The following is a 27816-nucleotide window of genomic DNA, read 5'->3' as shown; positions in this document are numbered from 1 at the left end:
TCTATCGCACTGGATATATAAACTAGTCCTGAATCATACTCATCGTCATCCTCACTATAATCGTCACAGTGAAGTGTTTAAAGACAGGTTTTACAGACAACCATGAAGTTATTCGGAATCATAGTCCTTGTTGCTTTGTTGATGGTAGCATCAGTTACAATGCCAGTTGGTAAGTAGAAAAAAGCAGCAGCAATGGTATTGAATGCCGGGCTTCAAATTGGGGCTTTGCCTATAATTTAGTTTTATGTGTTATGCTTTTATCCTTCCTTTAGCCTTGGTGTTATCCATCTTTCATCGAAGCTTTGTAGTATTTGTTTGCTACTTGATATTTCTCCCCTTTTTGTCCAATTAAAAAATTTTCGTTTTTGCAAATAATACAAAAAGGTTACCTATAATGTCCCTAAACTGACGAATTTTCAGTGAATATCAACAAAGCTGGAATAAAGATATATAACGTAAACGTTCGTCTAAGTTCAGAATATATCAATTTAAACATGAAAATGCAAAAATACAATACTTATACATAGTTAAGGCAAATTTTTAATTAATTTTTGTACAGAAATTTTTACTAATTTTTCAAAGGTTTTGATAATTTTTATGTCTCAAAACTCTTTTTGTTTTTTGTTATTTTCAAAATGCGCTTTTCAGAACATAAAGATATTTAAAAAAAAAACCTACCAAACCTATCCCCCTCCCCAAGTAAAGATCTCATTTGAGACTTGTATGGAAATAGTTTTAAAAAAACGAATAATGTTCCCACAGTTTGTGTTGAATGAAGTTGTACTCAGAAAGCAAATGAGTTATCTGTCGACTATTGTATGCATCGACTCTGATGATAAACATAGATTATTTATTCAATATAATGATAATTACAGCTGCCTCTGGAAAATATAGGAAAGGATATAAAGGGTATAAAGGAAGTCATTCTAGTGGAGGACATTCTGGTGGAGGGGTAAGTGGAAAGTAAAATCACAAAAATACTGAACTCCGAGGAAAATTCAAAAAGGAAAGTCCCCAATCAAATGGCAAAATTAAAAGTTCAAATCACATCAAACGAATGGATAACAACAGTCATATTTCTGACTTGGTACAGGCATTTTCTTATGTTGAAAATGGTGGATTGAACCTTGTTTTATAGCTAGCTAAACCTCTCACTTGTATGACATTCGCATCAAATTCCATTATGGAACTATTCTTATCTATTCTAGGATTTCGGAAAATTGTTTTCTTTTCATTATACGGAATACACCTGCTTATTATATTCTAATTAAAATTATATGAATTTGTAGTCAGTGACAGGTTTTTAAATATATTGATAAAATATGTTATTCTTTCTTTATATTAGTTAATATGAAAAGATTTAACTTTTGTCAATAACAACTTTCTCATCTGTTAATCTGTGGATTTCAATACTATGAATAATACCCACGAATGTGAAAGCTATCAAGCAACAAAAGACAATAAATATATATGTCACACGGTATTCAAGTGTGTTTAAGGTTTGTCAGCCTCTTAATGCTCCGAATATAATAAAATGTTTTTGAAGAGATACACACAAATATCTGCATTCTACGTGATTACAATAGCAATATATAATAGAGAAACAAATAATACGACAATAAACCTGAATGTATAAGTTTATCTGTTTCTGCATCAGCATAACGTTTTTAAACTCCTGTTAAAAACAAAACAAAAATGTTTTAAAAGGTGCTGATGCTATATGAAATTATTATAGTGTATGACTAAATTTTGTGAGGAAGATAAAAACTACCTTTAAAATTAATGTTCAAAGTGACATGTTTATGTTTACAAATAGGCAGATCGACGGTTTTTGACGTCATTTCATCACTTGTTTTATTTGGGATAAATATGAATAATGACATCAAATGATACGACTCAAAAATGATATTTTAGAAATACGATCATAACTATTATAGTTACCGACAAACAAAAGTAATTTCATTATTTCTTGATTAACTCTAACCTAGAATGTCCATCCTTGTCGTTATTAAAATTTATTGGTATCTAATAACATTTCCAGTTCTGACATATTACGCCCATGACAAATTTTGACAAATAAACCAGTAAAGGTCAATCAATATTGAATTTATCAAATCGAATTGCGTAAGATCCCATAACGCTGACCATTCCATATCAACATGAATCTTAGGGGTAAATCTTGTAAGGAGTAAATGACGAGTTTTAAAGATATTTCCTGTTAACAGGACCAACAAATATTTATGGTGGGTTAAACCTGGTTTTAAAGCTAGCGAAGCCAGTTGTTTATAGTTATATAGACACAATTAGGTGAGCAACCCAAGCAAACATAATTGGTTAATATGACAATACTTTGGATACAGCAGCCAAAAATGTGTAAACATGCATCACAGAAATACAACACAACTGACTTAAAATATACATGAATTTGTATTTACAGCACAGTGGGCATGGCGGTAAATATCACGGTGGAAGTTACCGATATAGAGGATGATACTTTAAAAACAGAAATAATTGTTCTTATTTGAAATGAATAAAATAATAACTTGTTGATATCTTTATTACTGAAAGCTAAGTCAAGGTATGTGCCAAATTAGGTGACAAGTCACATTCGATGCTGTTAACCCGTTTCAATCGTTGAAAAAAAGACGGGATTGTGAACATATACATGGTCATTTGTAACAAAGATATTCCATAACGGTCTATCAACTCTTGATTGTAAGGTTGACATCAACTTACATGTAACCACTTGCTTCCTTCTATGCAAAAACCCTCTATCCAGGAAGCATGATAGGAAACACAAGATCTTAAAAATTAGAGGATATCTACTCCGTATGCAGGCGATGTATGAATGAGTCTATATAGACATAGCAATTTCATAATTGAGAAGCTAACATCATCCCTTTTGTAGTAAAGGTTAATTGTTCTCAACCCAAAATATATGGAAAAGATATGGAGTAAATTGTACACAAACAGATAGTTCAGGGTAATTCATGTATAATTTTATCCATTCTGTTTTTGGTTTTTAGCAATCAAAGAACGAAAAACAAAAAACGAAACTGTTCTCGTTTTAGATTTTGATATGTTAAAACAAAAAACAAGAAATAGAAAACTCTACTTAAGCCTTCGGATCTTTTTTATTGGTGGAAATCTAAGATAATAAGAATTGTTGACTAATGTCCATCAACCAATATTACATGCATATTCAGGACGATAATAGGTTATATGTAAAATAGATAAATTCTAAATAAATCCGCAAGTTGACACTTTAAGTCGTCGTTTAGCAGATCATCTTGGGAATCACAAGGAAACAGTTCAAACGAACAAAGTAACAATAATCTGGCACATTATTCAAACTATCGTCTGACTTAAATGATATTAAGACAAAGAGGTGTGGTTTGTATTGCAAATGAAACAACTATCCACCAGTGACTAACAAATTTCTTATACGTAGAAATATTTCCGATCTAGTCATAAAATAATGGTATTAATTATTTTTGAAGTGTTAAAAATTCTTTAGAGGTTTAAGATAAAATACGTGCTTTTGATGGTCCTTTTTATTCTGTTGACAGTTATGATTTTTCTACTCTCTACACTACACTTACACACAATCTTATCAAGAAAAAGTTTTTATATTTAATTAAATGGTCTTTTGAAAAATCTCATTGCAAATTTATTTGCTGTAACTCGTTTAAAACCTTTTTCTGTAACGAAAAAGGAAAGTATGCTAGATACACTTACTGGAAATGTGAAGATATGATTGAAGCTTTAAATTTTCCCCTGGACAACATATATGTATGTTTCGGTGATAAAGTGTATCGACAGGTAGTAGGTATTTCTAAAGGCACTAACTGCGCCCCTTTAATAGCAGATTTATTCCTGTATTGCTATGAATCTCAGTTTATGACCAAACTCAGTAAAGACACGTCATTGTTACATTTGGTTGATACATTCAACAATACCTACCGTTATCTGGATGATTTTTTTCGTTAAATAATCCAGAGTTCTCTAAATATACTACCGAAATTTACCCAAAGGAACTTACTTTAAATAAATCTAACATAAACAGCAGTAGTTGTCCTTTTTTAGATTTAAACATTTTAATTTCTAAAGGGAAACTCCATACTAAAATTTACGACAAAACAGACGATTTTTCATTCCCTATTGTTAATTTTCCTTTTTTAAACGGCGATGTTCCTTTGGATCCATCATACGGTGTTTATATATCTCAACTCGTTCGTTATGCCCGTGTGTGTAATGATGTTATAGATTTTAACGAACGTGATCAATGCATCACTGGTAAATTATCAAGTCAGGGATTTGGTTACCATAAATTAATTAAAACTTTTACTAAATTCTTTCATAGATACAAAGATTTGAAAAGTAAATTTGGGTGTACCTGTAGAAAACTTATTAAAAACGGTATTTCACATCCTAAATTTAAGGGTAATATTGTACTAAAAGCGCGGAAAGCACTTTGCGATCCGTGTAAACTCATCGAATCTTTAAACAAACTTATTAGTAAAGGTTATCTTGCCAATGTTGTAATAAGATCTTTGTATATAGTTTACATTGGCACAAATATCAATTTTGTCATCAGCAAATTAAAACATAACTAAATTTGTATTCTTTTCAAACGTTTTTTTGGGATGTATAAATACACATCCACGTTCATTTTCTATATAGAGATTACTCTATCTATATATAACATTATATCTATTAAAAGGTTAACTCCTAACTATTCTACTGCCTGTCGATATTTTTATTTTGGCATTGCGCAAGTCATGTCTTCTTTGACTGTCCATGACGTTAAAACACTAAATCCCTGGGATGTGTTTTAGTTGATTTTAGTCTCTGATGCATGATTTTTTATTATTAATTGTTTTTGGCTTTTAACTAGCTTTCAGTAACTGCGAGCACTCTCAAATCGTAGTGTTATTTGACCTGTTGATACAATTTGTAATGTATTTTTGTTATATAATGTTTACTTATTTAGTGTTATATCTCGTCTCACTTTTTTTAATTTTTACCACCATTGATAAGTGTTTAGTATGACGATAAATTTTCACTTCTGTTCTCGTACTATGAACAACAAAATTATTTATTTTGTAAAAAAATATTTCCGTACTCCATGTATACCTGACAACAAAATTATTTTTATTTACCTGTGTACGTGATTTTATTTGGCGGCATTTTGTCCTAGGTTATGGTTGTCTTTCTGATATTGTTTTACAACTTCCCCCCTTGTTTTATTAATTTTGTATTTACATTGTGTCATAGATCAAATATTCGTTCAGTGTATGTTCACTTGTTTTTGTTAATATGTCTTTTGATTGAGTTAAGCCATTGCAATTGATATTTTATAGTGTCTTTCTATGTTGTGATGTTACACTATTGTCTCAGGTTAGGGTGAAGGTTGGCGCCTATTAAAACGTTTAAACCCGCCACATTTGTTTGCACCTGTCCTAAGTCAGGAACCTGATGTTCAGTGGTTGTCGTTTGTTGATGTGGTTCATAAGTGTTACTCGTTTTTTATATAGATTAGACCGTTGGTTTTCCTGTTTGAATGGTTTTACACTATTTTTGGGGCCCTTTATAGCTTGCTGTTCGGTGTGAGCCAAGGCTCCGTGTTGAAGGCCATACTTTGATCTATAATAGTTTACTTTTACAAATTGTGACTTGGATGGAGAGTTGTCTCATTGGCACTCATACCACATCTTCTTATATCTATTTGTAAACTATTATTCATTGTGATATATTTAAATTAATCCTAATAATTTGAAATTTAGCTAGAAATCGGGGTCATTTTATGCCCTTATCGAACTTACTCCTTTGTTGGTGTTTAATGCGACTTTCACCACTATTGGCTATATCGTGGCTGTCAGTTTTGATTGGTGGAGGAAGCCAAAGTGTCTGAAACGAACCACGGACCTTTGACAGGAAAACTGACAATCCAAGTCAATTAAAATTTATTGAAATGCACATGCAATTTACAGGATTCGAACTCACAACCTTTGTATTGACATGCTAATGGAAAGAATAGAAGGAAAGCGCGTATAGACTACTGTTTTGTATGATCGTGTAGAAAAATTACATAATAAATAAGAAAAAATATCCAAGATGATTTACAAATATTGCTTCACACAAAAATTAAGAAAAAAGAATAAAGGCAACAGTAGTATACCGCTGTTCGAAACTCATAAATCTATAGAGATAAAAACAAATCCGGGTTACAAACTAAAACTGAGGGAAACGCATCAAATATAAGAGGAGAACAACGACACAACAAAAACACAACATTAAAATGTAACACACACAGAAACGAACTATAATATAACAATGGCCATTTTCCTGACTTGGTACAGGACATTTTAAGAAAAAAATGGTGGGTTGAACCTGGATTTGTGGCATGCCAAACCTCCCGCTTTTATGGCAACGTCAAACACAACACCAAAAAGACAACATCACATGACAGGACCACAATACAAATAAATGGGAGAACATATAGGACAAAGAAACACACGAATAATAGCTAACAAAAGGTACTAGGCTTAAAATTCAATACGCCAGACGTGCGTCTCGTCCACACAAGACCAACCAGTGACGTTCAGATGAAAAAAGTTTGAAAGCCAAAACAAGTACAAAGCTGAAGAGCAACGAGGACCAAAACTTTTAAAATGAGGGGATTCTTGTCCCATGTTCCTGTGGCCAAGAAGCCCATATGCCAAATATGATATAGTGAGGTCCATCGGAGAATCCAATAAAGCAAGTTATATATTTGATAGTGAAACATAACGAAATATAGAAAAATAGTACTTTTATTTTATTTTCTGTAGCGTAGACAAACGATTCCTTTGCTTAGTTTTGCAAGTAACTTCTGGTTTTTTTTACTCACAAGAAGATTTTATATTTCGACGAAGGGAAACATTATGTTGTTCTAGTAATTCGTCTTCTTGTTTTTGTTTTCTTCTTAAAAAAACAATCTTTTTTCATCGTTTGACATTGGCTTATGAGTTTTGTGATGAAGTTGTATTACATATACCATGATACTATGTGAAACATATCATCGTGACGTTAATTGGACCCTAACATTTGGTTGACCTTGAATTCTGTTTCGTAATATATTTTGTTTATCTTGTCTAGGATTTTGATAGTTTGCACTCCGGTGTATTATCTTTAGACAATGTATTGTGGTTGACGAAAGCATTTGGCCTTGACCTGTGATTACCAAAAAAAAACAAATATTTGACTTTTTAAACGATGAAAAAAGATTGTGTTTTAAGAAGAAAACAAAAACAAGAAGACGAATTACTAGAACAACATAATGTCTCCCTTCGTCGAAATATAAAATCGTCTTGTGAGTAAAAAAAAACAGAAGTTACTTGCACAACTAAACATAGGAATCGTTTGTCTACGCTACAGAAAATAAGATAAAAGTACTATTTTTCTAGATTTCGTTTCGTATCACTTTCGTATATAACTTGCTTTATTGGATTCTTCCATGGACCTCACTATATCCTATTTGGCACATTGGCTTCTTGGCCACAGGAACATGGGACAAGAATCCCCTCATTTCTTTTTTCTTATTTTTTGTGTGAAAGCATTTTTTGTAAATCATCATGAAAATTTTAACCTATTTATTGTTTAATTTTTTAACACAATCCTACAAAACAGTAGTCTATACGCGCTTTCCCTCTATTCTTACTACTACCACTAGCACGTCAATACAAAGGTTGTGAGTTCGAATCCTGCAAATTGCAGGTGCATTTGAATCAGATATTAATTGACTTGGATTGTCCGTTTTCCTGTCAAAGGTCCGTGGTTCTTTTCAGATACTTTGGCTTTCTCCACCAATCAAAACTGACAGCCACGATATAGCCATTGGCCAATAGTGGTGAAAGTCGCGTTAATCACCAACAAAGGAGTAAGGTCGATAAGGGCATAAAATGACCCCGATTTCTAGCTAAATTTCAAATTATAAGAATTAATTGAAATATAACGAATAATAGCTTACAAATGACTAGACAGAAAATATTTCTACGTATAAGAAATTTTTTAGTCACTGGTGGATAGTTGTCTCATTTGCAATACAAACCACACCCCTTTGTCTTAATATCATTTAAGTCAGACGATAGTTTGAATAATGTGCCAGAGTATTTTACGTTGTTCGTTTGAACTGTTTCTTGTGATTCTTAAGATGATCTGCTAATTGACGACTTAAAGTGTCAACTTGCAGATTTATTTGGAATTTATCTATTTTACATATAACATATTATCGTCCTGAATATGCATGTAATATTGGTTGATGGACGTTAGTCAACAATTCTTATCATCTTAGATTTCCACCAACAAAAAAGATCCGAAGTTTTTTGTTTTAACATATCAAAATCTAAAAACGAGAACAGTTTCGTTTTTTGTTTTTCGTTCTTTGATTGATCAGATCCAAAAACAGAATGACACAATAAAACATGAATTACCCTGAACTATATGTTTGTGTACAATTTCCTCCATATCTTTCCCATATCTTTTGGGTTGAGAACAAATCTTTACTACAAAAGGGATGATTTTAGCTTCTCAATTATGAAATTTCTATGTCCATATAGACTCATTCAAACATCGCCTGCATATTGAGTATATATCGCCCATTCGAGTCGATTTTTAAGATCTTGCGTTTCCTATCATGCTTCCTGGAAAGAGGGTTTTTGCATAGAAGGAAGCAAGTGGTTAAGATGATGTCAACCTTACAATCAAGAGTTGATAGACCGTTATGGAATATCTTTGTTACAAAAGACCATGTATATGTTCACAATCCCGTCCTTTTTCCACGATTAAAACGGGTTAACATCATCGAATGTGACTTGTCATCTAATTTGGCACATACCTTGACTTAGCTTTCAGTAATAAAGATATCAACAAGTTATTATTTTATTCATTTCAAATAAGAACAATTATTTCTGTTTTCAAAGTATCATCCTCTATATCGGTAACTTCCACCGTGATATTTACCGCCATGACCACTGTGCTGTAAATACAAATTCATGTATATTTTAAGTCAGTTGTGTTGTATTTCTGTGATGCATGTTTACACATTTTTGGCTGCTGTATCCAAAGTATTGTCATATTAACGAATTATGTTTGCTTGGGTTGCTCACCCAATTGTGTCTATATAACTATAAACAACTGGCTTCGCTAGCTATAAAATCAGGTTTTACCCACCATAAATATTTGTTGGTCCTGTTAACAGGAAATTATCTTTAAAACTCGTCATTTTCAACTTACCAGATTTACCCCTAAGATTCATGTTGATATGGAATGGTCAGTGCTATGGGATCTTACGCAATTCGATTGGATGAATTCAATATTGATTGACCTTTACTGGTTGTCTTTTCGAAATTTGTCATGGGTGTAATATGTCAGAACTGTAAATGTTATTAGATACCAATAATTTTTAATAACGACAGGGATGGAAATTCTAGGTTAGAGTTAATCAAGAAATAATAAAATTACTTTTGTTTGTCGATTAACTATTATAGTCATGATCGTATTTCTAAAATATCATTTCTGAGTCGAATCATTTTATGTCATAATTGATATTTATCCCAAACAAAACCAGTGAGGAAATGACGTCAAAAACGGTCGATCTGCATATTTGTTAACATAAACATGTCAATTTGAACATTGAAAGGTAGTTTTTATCTTCCTCACAAAATTTAGTCATACACTATAATAATTTTCATATAGCATCAGCACCTTTTAAAACATTTTTGTTTTGTTTTTAATAGTTTAAAAACGTCATACTGATGCAGAAACAGATAAATTTATCCGTTCAAGTTTATTATTGTATTATTTGTTTCTCTATTATATATTACTATTGTATTCACGTTGATTGCAGATATTTGTGTGTATCTATTCCAAACCTTTTATTATATTCGGAGCATTAAGAGGCTGACAAACTTTAAACACACTTGAATACCGTGTGACATATATATTTATTGTCTTTTGTCGCTGGATAGCTTTCACATTCGTGGGTATAATTCATAGTATTGAAATTCACAGATTAACAGATGAGAAAGTTGTTATTGACAAAAGCTAATTTTTTTCATATTAACTAAGATAAAGAAAGAATAACATATTTTATCAATATATTTAAAAACCAGTCACTGACAAAAAATTCGTATAATTTTAATTAGAATATGATAAGCAGGTGTATTCCGTATATGAAAAAAAAACAGTTTTCCTAAATCCTAAAATAGATAAGAATAGTCTCAACTTACCCCTCCACCAGAATGTCCTCCACTTCCTTTATACCCTTTAAATCCTTTCCTATATTTTCCAGAGGCAGCTGTAATTATCATTATATTGAATAAATTATCTATGTTTATCATCAGAGTCGATACAAAGAATATACGATAGATAACTCATTTGCTTACTGAGTACAATTTCATTTAACACAATCTGTGGGAACATTATTCGGTTTTTTAAACTATTTCCATAAAAGTCTCGCGTGGGATCTTTACCTGGGTAGGGGGATAGGTTTGGTTTAGATTTTTTTTTAATATCTTTATGTTCTGAAAAGAGCATTTTAAAAATAACCATAGAACAAAAAGAGTTTTGGGGCATCAAAATTATTTAAACCTTTGAAAAATTAGTAAAACTTTATGTACGAAAATTAATTAAAAATTTGTCTTAATTATGTATAAGTATTGAATTTTGCATTTTAATGTTTAAATTGATATATTCTGAACTTAGATGAACGTTTACATTATATATCTTTATTCGAGCTTTGTATTTATTCACTAAAAATTCGTCAGTTTTGGGACATTGTAGGTAACTAGTTTGTATTATTTGCAAAAACCAAAATTTATTAATTGGACAAAAAGGGGAGAAATAAAAAGTGGCAAACAAATACTACATAGCGTCGATGAAAGATGGATCACACCATGGCTAAAGGAAGGATAAAAGCATAACACATACATCTTGATTGAAAGCAAAGCCTCACCAATGTGACTCGATGAAACATTTGTCGATGCAATGTTCCTGACAAGTGGACACTAGATATGTACAATTTTTAATGATAAATGAAACTTTAAAAAGATGAAATGACAATACAAATCGAGACAATTTGAAGCCCGGTATTCAATACCATTGTTGCTGCTTTTGTCTACTTACCAACTGGCATTGTAACTGTTGCTACCATCAACAAAGCAACAAGGACTATGATTCCGAATAACTTCATGTCTGTCTGTAAAGCCTGTCTTTTAACACTTCACTGTGACGATTATATTGAGGCTGACGATGAGTATGATTCAGGACAAGTTTATATATCCAGTGTGATAGAAGCAGCTGGTTGGTACATATAAGTTATTACAGGAACTTGATATTGTTTTAACATGTTTAACAACGTGTGTTTAAAATGTCAAAACCCATAGCAATGAAAATTCTGCAATATACATTGTGCCAGTATTTGCATAAAACATGGCTTAAGTTGTATGAAGACGGTATACTTAACTTACAGCGTGTTTTAAATTAATCAATAAATATGTTTATATATAGAAATTGTGTTACCAGGACTATTACACTTTTCAATGATTTTTTTTATTTCTAATTTAATTTATTTATTTCATTAATTTTAATTTAAACAACGGCTATCATATTACGTTGGCAAACTTTTTTCAAGTAGACACCATGAGGATGATAGCAACAATATATTGTGTTAATTACCTAAATCGTTCCAGAGAAAATATGTTAAGAAATTCTTTTGAATTATCATGTTGATAAGGAAACCTTAAATCTCATATTGTGTCCATATTGTACAAGTGGCGGGATTGTTGACAATTTTTTCAAACAAATTTATCTTAAGGTGGATCATTGGTATATATTTCCTCAGATAGAATTTTGTTATACTTTGCCAGAATGTGGATTTTTTGCTTTTTTCAAAACTATACAAAGAAATCAATGAGATAGAATTTTGAAATAAAATATCAGAAGATAGGTTTTAAAATATGCTTTAGGAAAATAAAAAGAAAAAATGGTGTCACCGACATTCTTTTCTTGCTACAAGTAAGAATTGAAAATTTCTCTATCATTCCTTCATTAAAAAATTTCAATTTGAGTTATTTCCACCTAAATGACTAAGTTGACAATTTCATTTGAACAGACACAAATATTTGATATTTGATAAATAAGTCTGTATAATGCAATAAATCAATTATTGTTCTTTATTCCAATAAACAGTCTAACCCATTAATTGCCAATATGTCTCAAAATTTGCAGATTTAAGCAAAGAACTAGACCTATTGTGAACTGATATTTTACAATACCAAGATGGCGGTATATAGTTAATCTACCTTAAGACTATCTCACTAATACGTTAATGAAATGAAATTAGATATTTTTTATATTCTAAACGAAATTTGAAAACTTTTTTTTCAGATGATTTTTTTTTTAACTAGCAGTAGTACATATGTAGAAGCAACATTAGTTGGTCAACAGTGATATCGGTGTACGTGATAACATCTACAGTATTAGTTCTATAAATTTTAAATAGTTCACAGTTGTATGCATTTGCTTCCTTGTTTTTGTTTCGTTTCATGTTGCTCAATATTTGGTTTCCTCTGCAGTACTATTTTATAGTAGTTTCCATGTTTTGCTCATGGGAAGTACATATCAAATTAAACGTCGCATTCGGTGATTTCACAATAGAGAAACATGTGGTTACGATAATTTAATCAAAATGTGTACATCTGTGATACATAGTTTCAATGACGGTCAGCCAAGTCGTGAGTGCGTCTGTAAATTTTTCGAAGAGCTAACTTCACTTTAACTACCTGCAACTCTTTGTTTAACATTTTCATTGTAAGCAGCAATGCACTGTCAATTTTTGAATTGTGTCCTTGTACGTGGCAACCGCTTATGAAATTTTGATATTGAGTATTAATTTAGTATTTTTTCTATACCCAACTGAAACATAGCTTGTCTGAATTAGGTATATGAACATGTATCAGTCGTATTTCTATTTAAGAATATACAAATAGCGCAAAATAATACAAGCATGCAAAATGTAGAGTGATACAATGTACTAAAACCAAGGGACAATCACAAACTATTCGTTGAAAACAGACAATCACACTATTACCAAAAGAAAAAAAGGAAGAACACCCAGGTAACAGTTCTCAAAGAATTGCAAACAACACAAGTTATTGTCCCGCAAGAACAAAACGAAATATCTGGATGACATTTTGTGCTCTGAAATCATAAAATGTTCTGCAATAATAGAAGTTGTTAGTGAGGAGTAAAAATGCGGTAATAAGTCGCATTCAGGATTATAACAAACTAGAATTAGAGTATTAGGTTATAGATCATGCAGTAGATCATATCTGTTGATATCTGTTACACAATTATTCTATAGAGGTTACCCAAAATCATGATGGCATCTATAAAACAATTATGAAATTAATGTAATTTTATCATAAAGAACTTGAAAAACTAATTCAAATATTTTGAATCTGAAGTCGTGTCTACCGTTGGCGCTTTAATTTTATATATTAATGTGAAAACACAGATACAAATTCTTATAGGTTGGTTAACGTATTCGTATAATTTCAAACAAAATAATGTAAATCATTTTATTACATAAAGGATTATTCATTAAGGACACAACCTGACATTGATAAAAATAAGGTAAGTCTTAGTTAATGTTGTGTGTATATAGTAATCTTCTGTCGTAGCCTCCGTGCACTTCTACAGTTGCTTATATCAATATTGTGTAGCAATGAGTACAGATTTTTTCTGTCAAAGTGAAGTGTGCACTTTAAAGCACGCCTTGTAGACAAATACGAGATATTCAGTTTTCATACTCCGTGTTGCTCTTTTGACTATGGCTTTAGTTTATATGCCAGTTGATAATAACGTAAAATTATATAAAACTTCGTAAAATGACATTTAAATATTTCAAAAATTTCTATTGTAAAAATATTAAGATATGATATGCTTGCCAATTAGACATAGTGCAGTTTTCTAGAGAGGAGGAAGCTACCAAAGGGATGAATAACCCATAAATTGAAGACAAACTGACAATACCATTGTAAAAAAACACAGAAAATCCAAGACTGAGAAACACGAACCGCGGGTGTCCTGATGGATAAGCAGGGACCTTATTCACAAGGCATCCGTAAAGTTACCGCACCCGTTAACGTTGCGGAACGGTGGCGGAATTGTAACTTTTGTATTCACAAAAGCTGCGGAATTTTGCATCCGTAACCGTTGCGGAATATTCCGGAAATACCTGAGAATATTTACGGGACGTCATGACTATCCGTAAACGTTGCGGAATAGGGCACTTGTGTAAATTTTAACAACTTTTACTTTTACTCCAGTCTATTTCTTTGCAATCATTGTTATGAAAGTGGAAAGTTATGAGATACTCTAAAAATCCCGTATTAGGGAAGCCCATTTAGGACCTCACAAAAATATAATTCGAATTTTATTTCACGAATTAAATTCGTTATAATGAATTGTAGAATTCTATATCACAGATTAATTAGTTATCATGAATTTATGGAATTAGTTATAACAGTTTTTGTAATTCGTAAATGAAGGATTCAATTCGTTATCACAATATTTTGTAATTCGTTATTACGATTTAATCCGTAATCATGAATTACAAAAATTGTGATAACGAAACTAATTTCGGAAATTCGTGATTTCGAATTCAAGTATATAATTTTGGGAGATCCTAAATGGGCTTCCGTAAAAAGTTAAATAGAATTATCATTTAGTAAAAGCGTGATGGTTATTTAAGCGATAGTATTCAGCAAACAAGCTTAGTTGCAAATACATTTTGAACCCGCTTTTTTAAGTTCCTGGACAATCATTTCTTTTTGGTCTTAATAAAAAAAAACTATAATTATTCTATAATATAGATCCTACAGATACCAACAATTTTTTGTTCAAATTAAATGTTGCTTTTTGTATCAATTTTTTTTAAAGGAATACAAATTATATTTTTCACTTCCCTTCTGAAACAAATGATGTTTTTCTCAAGATATTAAGTTGCAGGAACACTATTAGTACGCTTAATCTGTGGCTCTAGATTATCTCTCAAATTGTCAATATTTTACAGATAAGTCTCTTTTGAAATATTCTCCAAGTTCTATGCGTTCTGTCAAGGGATATTCTTTTTCTTCGTAGTGTGTTATTATATAAATAACGCATAGCTGTGAGGGTGATAGAGCAGATGGCTACCACGAGAAAAACATTGTCAACCGAGTTATTACAAAAACAACAAAAGTGAAGCCTGAGAACGAAACGTAGAACTTGAACATTGTCTTTTAAACGATTGATGTGAATTCAATTCATTGTCATTTAAATTATAATTTTTTGATAGGTCTGCACGAGAGAGTGACATTAAAAAATTGTCTCCCGCTGAGCCATGGGTTATAAGAGAGAAAACGTTATTAAAGTCAAAATATATTTTATTGGCGAAGTAAGATCATGGCTTCTGTCGGTTACCAACCCATAAATAAAGGGTCTTTGGGCAACCGTAAATTAGATGCAAATTCAAAATGCAAATCAAATCATTAAGATGAAATAGATAAATAAAATTCAAAATTCAAATTAAAACTAAAATGAAATGAAATTTTGAAATAATGGGGTGCTGAATTGAACCCTGGCAACAGATGTCCAAAATCAACATGAGAAACTACGTTTGAGGTGGAAATGTATATGTTTCATTAATGTATTTAGATAACTTAAAGGCATACTGTCGCTTCTCCGACTGACATACATATAGATGGTCCTGCTGATGAATGAAATAATCCTGCATATGTATTGTTGAATAACAAGTTTTCAGTTTCTGTTTCAGATGCGTAGCTATTTTGACATTTCGGGTGGCTAAAGCAGGTTTCTTTACCCCAATTGTAACACCTCTTTCAACGCCTTTTCTACTCAGGTATCGTAAACCTTTCAATAAATTAATAAATATAATTAAATAATATACATTTTATACTTTCAAATAAATATTAAAATATGTGCAATGCAATTTGGATAACCGAAAAACAAACCAATCGGTTATAAAGACATTACTACGAAATATAAATGAACATATATATATATATATTATATGATTTGAAATAAATATTAATATATATGCAACGCAAAATTATGTTGCTGACCGAAAAACAATCGGTTATAAAGACAACACTGTAGCTGCCATTTCAAAAGTTTTATCAACTTATTTCTTTTAACGAAGGTTCAACTTTGAAATATAAATACGATTTACTGCTGTCCTAAACACGCTAATGGACAATAATTGGTACCATAATTAATTACATTTGATGGTGTTAATGTCTCACAAGTCAACCCAATTATAAAATATAATATTTAACATACCTGATAATTGAACAGTACCATTATAATCATTATTTAATACCTCAATAAAGATACAAAAATATTAATGTAACTGGAATTAAAAACTATGTGAATCAAACATTTATCATACAATCCAACATAAATAAAAAAAAAAAAAAAAAAAAAAAAATCGCTCGTATTAAAATAACTTTAGTAAAGGACTTTCTATACTATATACAAATCTTTGCTTTAGTAAATTGTCCACTAATGTATAAATTATCAATGTGACCGATTTTAATTAATCAATCAATAATATGTTGCAAATTGAAAAATTAATAAGATAAGTATTTACATTAATTATGCGTACAATAAACTCAACAATCTGACCTTAGATATATTCAGTTACTTCCTAGCAGACCGTGCATTTAGAATATTATGAGGAGTGCTATAGCTGTTACAATTGTTATGCCGTGTAATCGAATTAGGACATGTGCGTTACATTGACCTGTGCATGAACTGTCACAAGTCTTGCCTTCCTCTGATAACGCGATTTAACGGTCAAGCCCTTTAAATCGAAATATAGTAAATTGTCTCCCTCGCATTAACCAATCAAAATCTGGCTTTTTTACGTGAAGTATAATAAAATGTTTTGTTAATTCCGTAAAAAGTAATGTTTTTGATATTGAAAGTATTTATAATGCAATTTTCCATATAATTTTATTTCTAAAGGCAATAATGATTTGAAAAAATTATTGATTTTCATTGCTATTATAAACAACTGATATAAATTTCATTAAAATCTGTTAGGAATTGTACGCGTTGAGCGCTTCCAAGACCGGACGAACGGACGTCTGTACTTTTTATGTCCCCGCTCCGCATTGTGGTGGGAACACTTAACAGTGGAATGGTATGACGTCATCAAATATGTATGACGTCATATCTAAAATGGCGTTCCTAGTTATGTTCCAACAACAAAATAATAACGCAATGAGAAGGGAGAGTATTTTTCGTGACAGAACGCATCCCTTAGATGTGTATGATGATTTTGAGTTAATAAGAAGGTCCAGAATCCCTAGAGAGGCTATTTTAAATATTGTTGACATTTTGACAGATGATTTAGAGCCAAAGACTATGCGTTCACATAGTGTTTCCGCAAGCCTTTAGGATTTGACTGCCCCTAGATACTATGATACTGGTCATTTCAGCAGGTTGTTGGTGATTTGTTGGTTTAAGTCAACCAGCTATTTCTAGAATTGTAAGCAGAACTTTAAGGGCTTTAGTAAAGCAGGTGATTTTATAGAGTTCCCATTGTCTCCGCGGGAACAGCTTGCTGTCAAGCAAGGCTTTTCAAGTCAGTTCAATATGCCGAATACGGTTGGGTGTGTCGATGGTACACTGATAGCCATCAAGAGACCTACTGAAAGAGAAGATGAATATGTATGCAGGAAAATGTTCCATGCATTAAATGTGTATGGTGTGTGTGACTACAAAAAAGAACTGACAAATCTTGTCGTCAAATGGCATGGATGTACTCATGATGCGTACATTTGGAATAACTATAAATTAATGAATCATATGGAAAATCATTACAACATCGGTCATCTTCTAGGAGATTCAACCTATCCTCTTCGTTAATACCTATTGACACCATTGAGAAACCCAGTAACACCAGGTGAAAGACCTTTTAATTCAGCCCATAAAAGAGCAAGGCACAGAGGGAAGATATATTTGGTCGATGCAGAAAGTTGTGCATACATAAATATGGTAAGTTCAAAAGTAAAACAATATGAATTATCAGAGATAACAACTCTACTTCAAAATAATCAATTGATTTATAATAAAGAGAATAACAAAGCATTAATAGACTTACTCTACTAAAAATATAAAGGCCCTTTTTGTGTAATTTTTAACAGGTTACTAACTTTTTTTTCCTTCTTAATTAAAGATTGAGTCAAACAAAACAAGTAACAATAAAAATATGCAATAACGCGTGAGTATCCTATCTTTAGTGTGTTTTGTTTATCATAGTTTATTTTACCCTTTTTTTTTGCGTGAACCCCCTAAGGGGTCCATGCCTATATATTGGTGAGTTTTGGTAGCATCTATGGGCCATTTGGATATTCCCGGAATCAAGATTCTCGGAACCTCTCGAAAATTTTCGATCATTTTTACAGGTAGTTATTTATGTCTTTGATACGGTCCTTCTATGCATAGGCTACAACGTGACATTGTATATTTAAATAATCAAAGTTCATTTGTAGATCGGATAAAAGAAAACAAAGACTAGGTTGCAGTAAAAAAATCAGTTATATTTTAGAACCAATTCGCCTTTTGACAAAACATATGTGTTTTTAATAATGCGAATGTTTATCAAATATCAAGTATAATGATAACGCAATTATATAATTTATGCTTTAAGGACGGGCCCTGTACGCGTTGTGTGTGTAGTATTTAATACAGCGTGCTGTTGTGCATTGTGACAATAAACCTTGGAATAGTTTATTAATATATAATGTCCCAGAATAAACTGATTATTTCTGAAAGTTTATCACGTGATATTTTGTATTACAATCATAGCCTAAGAAAATGTCGGAAAGCATGAAGAAAATTAACAAAACGATATTTCTGTTATACAGTGGTCGGAAGGCAAAAAAAATAATTAAACAAAGGATTTTGCTGTCAAAAACATTTAATTTCATTAATAGATACTGCCAGACCAAGAGAATGTTCATTACAATTATAAGTTTAAACTGAGATTTAATTTATCCTTAATAGAATATAATTAAAAATATTATACATTTACGAGTATTATGTCCCGCAGGTTTCAACAGTGAATACATTTATGAAAATCACATGCAACATATGAGCACCAATAAGCAGGTATGCATACACATAAGTTAGTATCTAAATTTTAAACAGTAGTGAATGATAAAATATATGCATGGTTTCAATTCACAAGGCCTGTTTTTCAATCCTTGCAACATAGTTAATATTTTACAATAATCTTTAAAAATGTAATTACTACGTTAATTATTTTATACTGTTTTAGTATGGATTTATTAGTCTCTGCTTTTATTTTGTATAGCAATATATTCATATGGTGGAAAGTTAGACTTAGAGATTGATTTGATAAATAAAATGTTCATACTTGACGTTTGTATTTATTGATATTATATTCTATTTTTTTTTTAAAAGATTCATTAACAGGAATGAATGTTAATTATTAAATTTCAATTCTTTTTTTTTTATTAATAGTTCAACCTTATAGCATCTAAATATTTGCAATATGGTACGATTTTGAAAATTGTATGCATTGTGTTGACCAGCTATCCTACACGTCTTGGTTCATTTACATTATATACCACCCTGTTCACACGACACACTATCGGTTTGCGTTCACACAAATTCCGGATTAAATGGCAATGAATCCGAAGTCAAAACACTTCAGGTATGTAGTTTAACATCAAAATTAAACTATTAGAAACATTAGACTTGAGCCTAGATTAATATTTGTGATGACGCAAATGCGTATTCTTATCCAGAGTATCAATGCGTATGCTTTCTATTTATTATTTCTAGCGCCAAAAAAAACAGGTCAAAGAATTGATACAACAAATTAGAGCATATTAATGTAGAGAAGATATTCTAAATCTTTTTTTTTTAAATCCGCTTTTGTTTATCTTTTGAAACAAAAAAGTTATGTATATTTGTCCAGAGGATAGATACGTCCAAGAAACTGAAATTTTGAGTAAATGTAAAAAAAAATTCTATCCTATTTATCTCTAAAAGTAGCACATGAAGGTATATTTTTTATAACATATTTGAATGACTAGATGAAAAATAGCTTGTATGCAAAATTTCGTCAATTATTCACCGTGGGATCGAAACTGTATTGTATGCCCTTAATATGAATTTGTTTGAAAAAATTGTTAACAATCCCGCCACTTGTACAATATGGACACAATATGAGATCTAAGGTTTCCTTATCAACATGATAATTCAAAATTAATTTCTTAACATATTTTTCTCTGGAACGATTTAGCTAATAAACACAAAATATTGTTGCAATCATCCTTAGGGTAACTACTTGAAACATTCATATCGACGTAGTATGATAGCCGTTGTTTAAATTAAAATTAAGGAAATAAATAAATGAAGTTAGAAGTAAATAAAAATCCTTGAAAAATGTAAAAGCTCTGGTAACTAAATTTCTATATATAAACAGATTAATTGATTAATTTTAACACACGCCGTAAGTTAAATATAACGTCTTCATACAACTTAAGCCATGTTATATGCAAATACTGGCACAATGCATATTGCAGAATGTTCATTGCTATGGTTTTAACATTTTAAACAAACGTTGTTAAACATGCTGAAACAATAGAAAGGTCCTGTAATAACTTATATGTACCAACCAGCTGCTTCTATCGCACTGGATATATAAACTAGTCCTGAATCATACTCCTCGTCATCCTCACTATAATCGTCACAGTGAAGTGTTTAAAGACAGGTTTTACAGACAATCATGAAGGTATTCGGAATCATAGTCCTTGTTGCTTTGTTGATGGTAGCATCAGTTACAATGCCAGTTGGTAAGTAGAAAAATGCAGCAGCAATGGTATTGAATGCCGGGCTTCAAATTGGGGCTTTGCCTAGAATTTAGTTTTATGTGTTATGCTTTTATCCTTCCTTTAGCCTTGGTGTTATCCATCTTTCATCGAAGCTTTGTAGTATTTGTTTGCTACTTGATATTTTTCCCCTTTTTGTCCAATTAAAAAATTTTGGTTTTTGCAAATAATACAAAATAGTTACCTACAATGTGCCTAAACTGACGAATTTTCAGTGAATATCAACAAAGCTGGAATAAAGATATATAATGTAAACGTTCATCTAAGTTCAGAATATATCAATTTAAACATGAAAATGCAAAAAACAATACTTATACATAGTTAAGGCAAATTTTTAATTAATTTTTGTACAGAAATTTTTACTAATTTTTCAAAGGTTTTGATAATTTTTATGTCTCAAAACTCTTTTTGTTTTTTGTTATTTTTAAAATGCGCTTTTCAGAACATAAAGATATTTTTAAAAAAACCTACCAAACCTATCCCCCTCCCCAAGTAAAGATCTCATTTGAGACTTGTATGGAAATAGTTTTTAAAAAACGAATAATGTTCCCACAGTTTCTGTTGAATGAAGTTGTACTCAGAAAGCAAATGAGTTATCAGTCGACTATTGTATGCATCGACTCTGATGATAAACATAGATTATTTATTCAATATAATGATAATTACAGCTGCCTCTGGAAAATATAGGAAAGGATATAAAGCGTATAAAGGAAGTCATTCTAGTGGAGGACATTCTGGTGGAGGGGTAAGTGGAAAGTAAAATCACAAAAATACTGAACTCCGAGGAAAATTCAAAAAGGAAAGTCCCCAATCAAATGGCAAAATTAAAAGTTCAAACACATCAAACGAATGGATAACAACAGTCATATTCCTGACTTGGTACAGGCATTTTCTTATGTAGAAAATGGTGGATTGAACCTGGTTTTATAGCTAGCTAAACCTCTCACTTGTATGACAGTTGCATCAAATTCCATTATGGAACTATTCTTATCTATTCTAGGATTTCGGAAAATTGTTTTCTTTTCATTATACGGAATACACCTGCTTATTATATTCTAATTTAAATTATATGAATTTGTAGTCAGTGACATGTTTTTAAATATGTTGATAAAATATGTTATTCTTTCTTTATCTTAGTTTATATGAAAAGATTTAACTTTTGTCAATAACAACTTTCTCATCTGTTAATATGTGGATTTCAATACTATGAATAATACCCACGAATGTGAAAGCTATCCAGCAACAAAAGACAATAAATATATATGTCACACGGTATTCAAGTGTGTTTAAGGTTTGTCAGCCTCTTAATGCTCCGAATATAATAAAATGTTTGGAATAGATACACACAAATATCAACATGAATACAACAGTAATATATAATAGAGAAACAAATAATACAACAATAAACTTGAACGGATAAATTTATCTGTTTTTGCATCAGTATGACGTTTTTAAACTCCTATTAAAAACAAAACAAAAATGTTTTAAAAGGTGCTGATGCTATATCAAATTATTATAGTGTATGACTAAATTTTGTCAGGAAGATAAAAACTACCTTTAAAATTAATGTTCAAATTGAAATCTTTATGTTAACAAATAGGCTGATCGACGGTTTTTGACGTCATTTCCTCACTTGTTTTTTTTGGGATAAATATGAATAATGACATAAATGATACAACTCAGAAATGCTATTTTAGAAATACGATCATAACTATTATAGTTAACCGACAAACAAAAGTAATTTCATTATTTCTTGATTAACTCTAACGTAGAATGTCCATCCCTTTCGTTATTAAAATTTATTGGTATCTAATAACATTTCCAGTTTTGAAATATGACGCCCATGACAAATTTCGACAAATAAACCCGTAAAGGTCAATCAATATTGAATTTATCCAATCGAATTGCGTAAGATCCCATAACACTGACCATTCCATATCAGCATGAATCTTAGTGGTAAATCTAGTAAGGAGAAAATGACAAGTTTTAAAGATATTTCCTGTTAACAGGACCAACAAATATTTATGGTGGGTTAAACCTGGTTTTAAAGCTAGCGAAGCCATTTGTTTATAGTTATATAGACACAATTGGGTGAGCAACCCAAGCAAACATAATTGGTAAATATGACAATACTTTGGATACAAAAGCCAAAAATGTGTAAACATGCATCACAGACATACAACACAACTGACTTAAAATATACATGAATTTGTATTTACAGCACAGTGGGCATGGCGGTAAATATCACGGTGGAAGTTACCGATATAGAGGATGATACTTTGAAATCAGAAGTAATTGTTCTTATTTAAAATGAATAAAATAATAACTTGTTGATATCTTTATTACTGAAGTCAAGGTATGTGCCATATTAGCTTCCATCAAACCAAAATGTTTCAATCGTTGAAAAAAGACGGGATTGTGAACATATACATGGTTATTTGTAACAAAGATATTCCATAACGGTCTATCAACTCTTGATTGTAAGGTTGACATCAACTTAACCACTTGCTTCCTTCTATGCAAAAACCCTTTATTCAGAAAACAAGATAGGAAACACAAGATCTTAACAATTGGGCGATTTCTACTCCGTATGCAGGCGATGTATGAATGAGTCTATATAGACATAGCAATTTCATAATTGAGAAGCTAACATCATCCCTTTTGTAGTAAAGGATAATTGTTCTCAACTCAAAATATATGGAAAAGATATGGAGTAAATTGTACACAAACAGATAGTTCAGGGTAATTCATGTATAATTGTATCCATTCTGTTTTTGGTTTTTAGCAATCAAAGAACGAAAAACAAAAAACGAAACTGTTCGCGTTTTTAGATTTTGATATGTTAAAACAAAAAACAAGAAATAGAAAACTCTAATTAGGCCTTCGGATCTTTTTTATTGGTGGAAATCTAAGATAATAAGAATTGTTGACTAACGTCCATCAACCAATATTTCATGCATATTCAGACGATAATATGTTATATGTAAAATAGATAAAATCCAAATAAATCTGCAAGATGACACTTTAAGTCGTCGTTTAGCAGATCATCTTATGATTCACAAGGAAACAGTTCAAACAATAATCTGGCACATTATTCAAACTATCGTCTGACTTAAATGATATTAAGACAAAGAGGTGTGGTTTGTATTGCAAATGAAACAACTATCCACCAGTGACTAACAAATTTCATATTTGTAGAATATAGTCATAAAATAATGGTATTAATTATTTTTAAAGTGTTAAAAATTCTTTAGAGGTTTTAGATAAAATACGTGCTTTTGATGGTCCTTTTAATTCTGTTGACAGTTATGATTTTTCTACTCTCTACACTACACTTCCACACAATCTTATCAAGAAAAAGTTTTCATATTTAATTAAATGGTCTTTTGAAAAATCTCATTGCAAATGTATTTGCTGTAACTCGTTTAAAGCCTTTTTCTGTAACGAAAAAGGAAAGTATGCTAGATACACTTACTGGAAATGTGAAGATATGATTGAAGCTTTAAATTTTCCCCTGGACAACATATATGTACGTTTCGGCGATAAAGTGTATCGACAGGTAGTAGGTATTCCTATGGGCACTAACTGCGCCCCTTTAATAGCAGATTTATTCCTGTGTTGCTATGAATCTCAGGTTATGACCAAACTCAGTAAAGGCACGTCATTGGTACATTTGGTTGATTCAACAATACCTACCGTTATCTGGATGATATTTTTTCGTTAAATAATCCAGAGTTCTCTAAATATACTACCGAAATTTACCCAAAGGAACTTACTTTAAATAAATCTAACATAAACAGCAGTAGTTGTCCATTTTTAGATTTAAACATTTCAATTTCTAAAGGGAAACTCCATACTAAAATTTACGACAAAACAGACGATTTTTCATTCCCTATTGTTAATTTTCCTTTTTTATACGGCGATGTTCCTTTGGCTCCATCATACGGTGTTAATATATCCCAACTCGTTCGTTATGCCCGTGTGTGTAGTGATGTCATAGATTTTAACGAACGTAATCAATGCATCACTGGTAAATTATTAAGTCAGGGATTTTGTTACCATAAATTACTTAAAACTTTTACTAAATTCTTTCATAGATACAAAGATTTGATTAGTAAATTTGGGTGTACTTGTAGAAAACTTATCAAAAACGGTATTTCACATCCTAAATTTAAAGGTAATATTGTACTAAAAGCGCGGAAAGCACTATGCGATCTGTGTAAACTCATCGAACCTTTAAACAAACTTATTAGTTAAGGTTATCTTGCCAATGTTGTAATAAGATCTTTGAATATAGTTTACATTGGCACAAATATCGATTTTGTCATCAGCAAATTAAAACATAACTAAATGTGTATTCTTTTCAAACGTTTTTTTGGGATGCATAAATACACATCCACGTTCATTTTCTATATAGAGATTACTCTATCTATATATAACATTATATTAATTAAAAGGTTAACTCCTAACTGTTCTACTGCCTGTTGATACTTTTATTTTGGCATTGCACACGTCATGTCTTCTTTGACTGTCCATGACGTTAAAACACAAAATCCCTGGGATGTGTTTTAGTTGATTTTAGTCTCTGATGCATGATGTTGTATGATTAATTGTTTTTAGCTTTTAACTAACTTTCAGTAACTGCGAGCACTCTCAAATCGTAGTGTTATTTGACCTGTTGATACAATTTGTAATGTATTTTTGTTATTTAATGTTTACTTATTTAGTGTTATAACTCGTCTCACTATTTTTAATATTTACCACCTTTGATAAGTGTTTAGTATGACGATAAATTTTCACTTCTGTTCTCAAAAAACCCAAATATTTGAATTTACATGAATAATTTCATTTTCACAATTAAACTGGTTTATATTTCTACTTGCGTTTGGAAGACTTATTCATTGCGCTTTAGGGTATGGCACCCGCGTCATGACAATTAAACCTCATAAAATACATAGGAGCAAAACTCATAAGGCTATGTATTGTAAAGTCAAATATTTGGTTTTTTTTGGTAATCACAGGTCAAGGCCAAATGCTTTCGTCAACCACAATACATTGTCTAAAGATAATACACCGGAGTGCAAACTATCAAAATCCTAGACAAGACAAACAAAATATATTACGAAACAGAATTCAAGGTCAACCAAATGTTAGGGTCTAATTAACGTCACGATGATATGTTTCACATAGTATCATGGTATATGTAATACAACTTCATCACAAAACTCATAAGCCAATGTCAAACGATGAAAAAAGGTTGTTTTTTTTAGAAGAAAACAAATACAAGAAGACGAATTACTAGAACAACATAATGTCTCCCTTCGTCGAAATATAAAATCTTCTTGTGAGTAAAAAAAACCAGAAGTTACTTGCACAACTATGCATAGGAATCGTTTGTCTACGCTACAGAAAATAAAATAAAAGTACTATTTTTCTAGATTTCGTTTCGTATCACTTTCGTATATAACTTGCTTTATTGGATTCTCCGATAAACCTCACTATATCCTATTTGGCACATGAGCTTCTTGGCCACAGGAACATCGGACAAGAATCCCCTCATTTCTTTTTTCTTATTTTTTGTGTGAAAGCATTTTTTGTAAATCATCTTGAATATTTTAACTTATTTATTGTGTAATTTTTCTACACGATCTTACAAAAACAGTAGTCTATACGCCCTTCCTTCTATTCTTACCACTAGCATGTCAATACAAAGGTTGTGAGTTCGAATTCTGTAAATTGCATGTGCATTTTAATCAAATTTTAATTGACTTGGATTGTCAGTTTTCCTGTCCTCTTCAGATACTTTGGCTTCCTCCACCAATCAAAACTGACAGCCACGATATAGCCAATAGTGGCGAAAGTCGCATTAAACACCAACAAAGGAGTAAGTTCGATAAGGGCATACAATGACCCCGATTTCTAGCTAAATATCAAATTATAAGGATTAGTTTAAATATATCACAATGAATAATAGCTTACAAATAGATATAAGAAGATGTGGTATGAGTGCCAATGAGACAACTCTCCATCCAAGTCACAATTTGTAAAAGTAAACCATTATAGGTCAAAGTACGGCCTTCATCACGGAGCCTTGGCTCACAGCGAACAGCAAGCTATAAAGGGCCCCAAAATGACTAGTGTAAAACCATTTAAACAGGAAAATCAACGGTCTAATCTATATAAAAAACGAGAAACACTTATGAACCACATCAACAAACGACAACCACTGAACATCAGGTTCCTGACTTCGGACAGGTGCAAACAAATGCAGCGGGTTTAAACGTTTTAATAGTCGCCAACCTTCACCCTAACCTGAAACAATAGTGTAAATCACAACATAGAAAGACACACTATAAAATATCAATTGCAATGGCTTAACTCAAACAAAAGACATATTAACAAAAACAAGTGAACATACACTGAACGAATATTTGATCTATGACACAATGTAAATACAAAATTAATAAAACAAGGGGGCTAGCTGTAAAACAATATCAGAAAGACAACCATTATCTTGGACAAAATGCCGCCAAATAAAATCACGTACACAGGTAAATAAAAATAATTTTGTTGTCAGGTATACATGAAGTACGGAAATTTTTTTTACAAAATAAACAATTTTGTTGTTCATAGTACGAGAACAGAAGTGAAAATTACGAAAAAAAAACAAATATTTGACTTTACAATACATAGCCTTATGAGTTTTGCTCCTATGTATTTTATGAGGTTTAATTGTCATGACGCGGGTGCCATACCCTAAAGCGCAATGAATAGGTCTTGCAAACGCAAGTAGAAATATAAACCAGTTTAATTGTGAAAATGAAATTATTCATGTAAATTC

The 27816-nt window shown here is 31.2% G+C and overlaps 1 protein-coding gene and 1 long non-coding RNA gene across 13 annotated transcripts in view; one reads left to right on the top strand and one right to left on the bottom strand.

The window, feature by feature from the left end:
• LOC127716592 (uncharacterized) overlaps positions 1–27816 on the bottom strand; it is a 233060-nt gene that overhangs the window by 180102 nt on the left and 25142 nt on the right. For 4 of the 11 annotated variants that reach the window (XM_052222826.1, XM_052222828.1, XM_052222831.1 and 1 more), the window contains exons 4-5: positions 10272–10311; positions 8907–9019 (exon numbers count right to left, since the gene is read on the bottom strand). The exons of 2 other annotated variants lie outside the window; for them this stretch is intronic. In XM_052222826.1, coding sequence (XP_052078786.1) covers positions 8966–9019; positions 10272–10311 — 94 coding nt within the window. In that variant the 3' untranslated portion in view covers positions 8907–8965. Of the gene's footprint in view, positions 1–8906; positions 9020–10271; positions 10312–11166; positions 11230–27816 lie in introns of those variants that run through there. 5 more of the 11 variants (XM_052222829.1, XM_052222830.1, XM_052222832.1 and 2 more) reach the window with 4 other exon arrangements.
• Positions 71–23294, top strand: LOC127716594 (uncharacterized). 2 transcript variants are annotated; one of them, XR_007989030.1, is made up of 3 exons: positions 71–169; positions 876–952; positions 23197–23294. It is a non-coding gene; the product is annotated as an uncharacterized LOC127716594 (long non-coding RNA). The 2 variants fall into 2 exon arrangements; XR_007989031.1 differs by lacking the exon at positions 23197–23294 and adding an exon at positions 2438–2514.

This window comes from Mytilus californianus, unplaced genomic scaffold, assembly GCF_021869535.1.
Source record: "Mytilus californianus isolate M0D057914Y unplaced genomic scaffold, xbMytCali1.0.p SCAF_9, whole genome shotgun sequence".
Lineage (NCBI taxonomy): Eukaryota > Metazoa > Mollusca > Bivalvia > Mytilida > Mytilidae > Mytilus > Mytilus californianus.
This window is presented reverse-complemented; position numbering and strand designations above follow the sequence as displayed.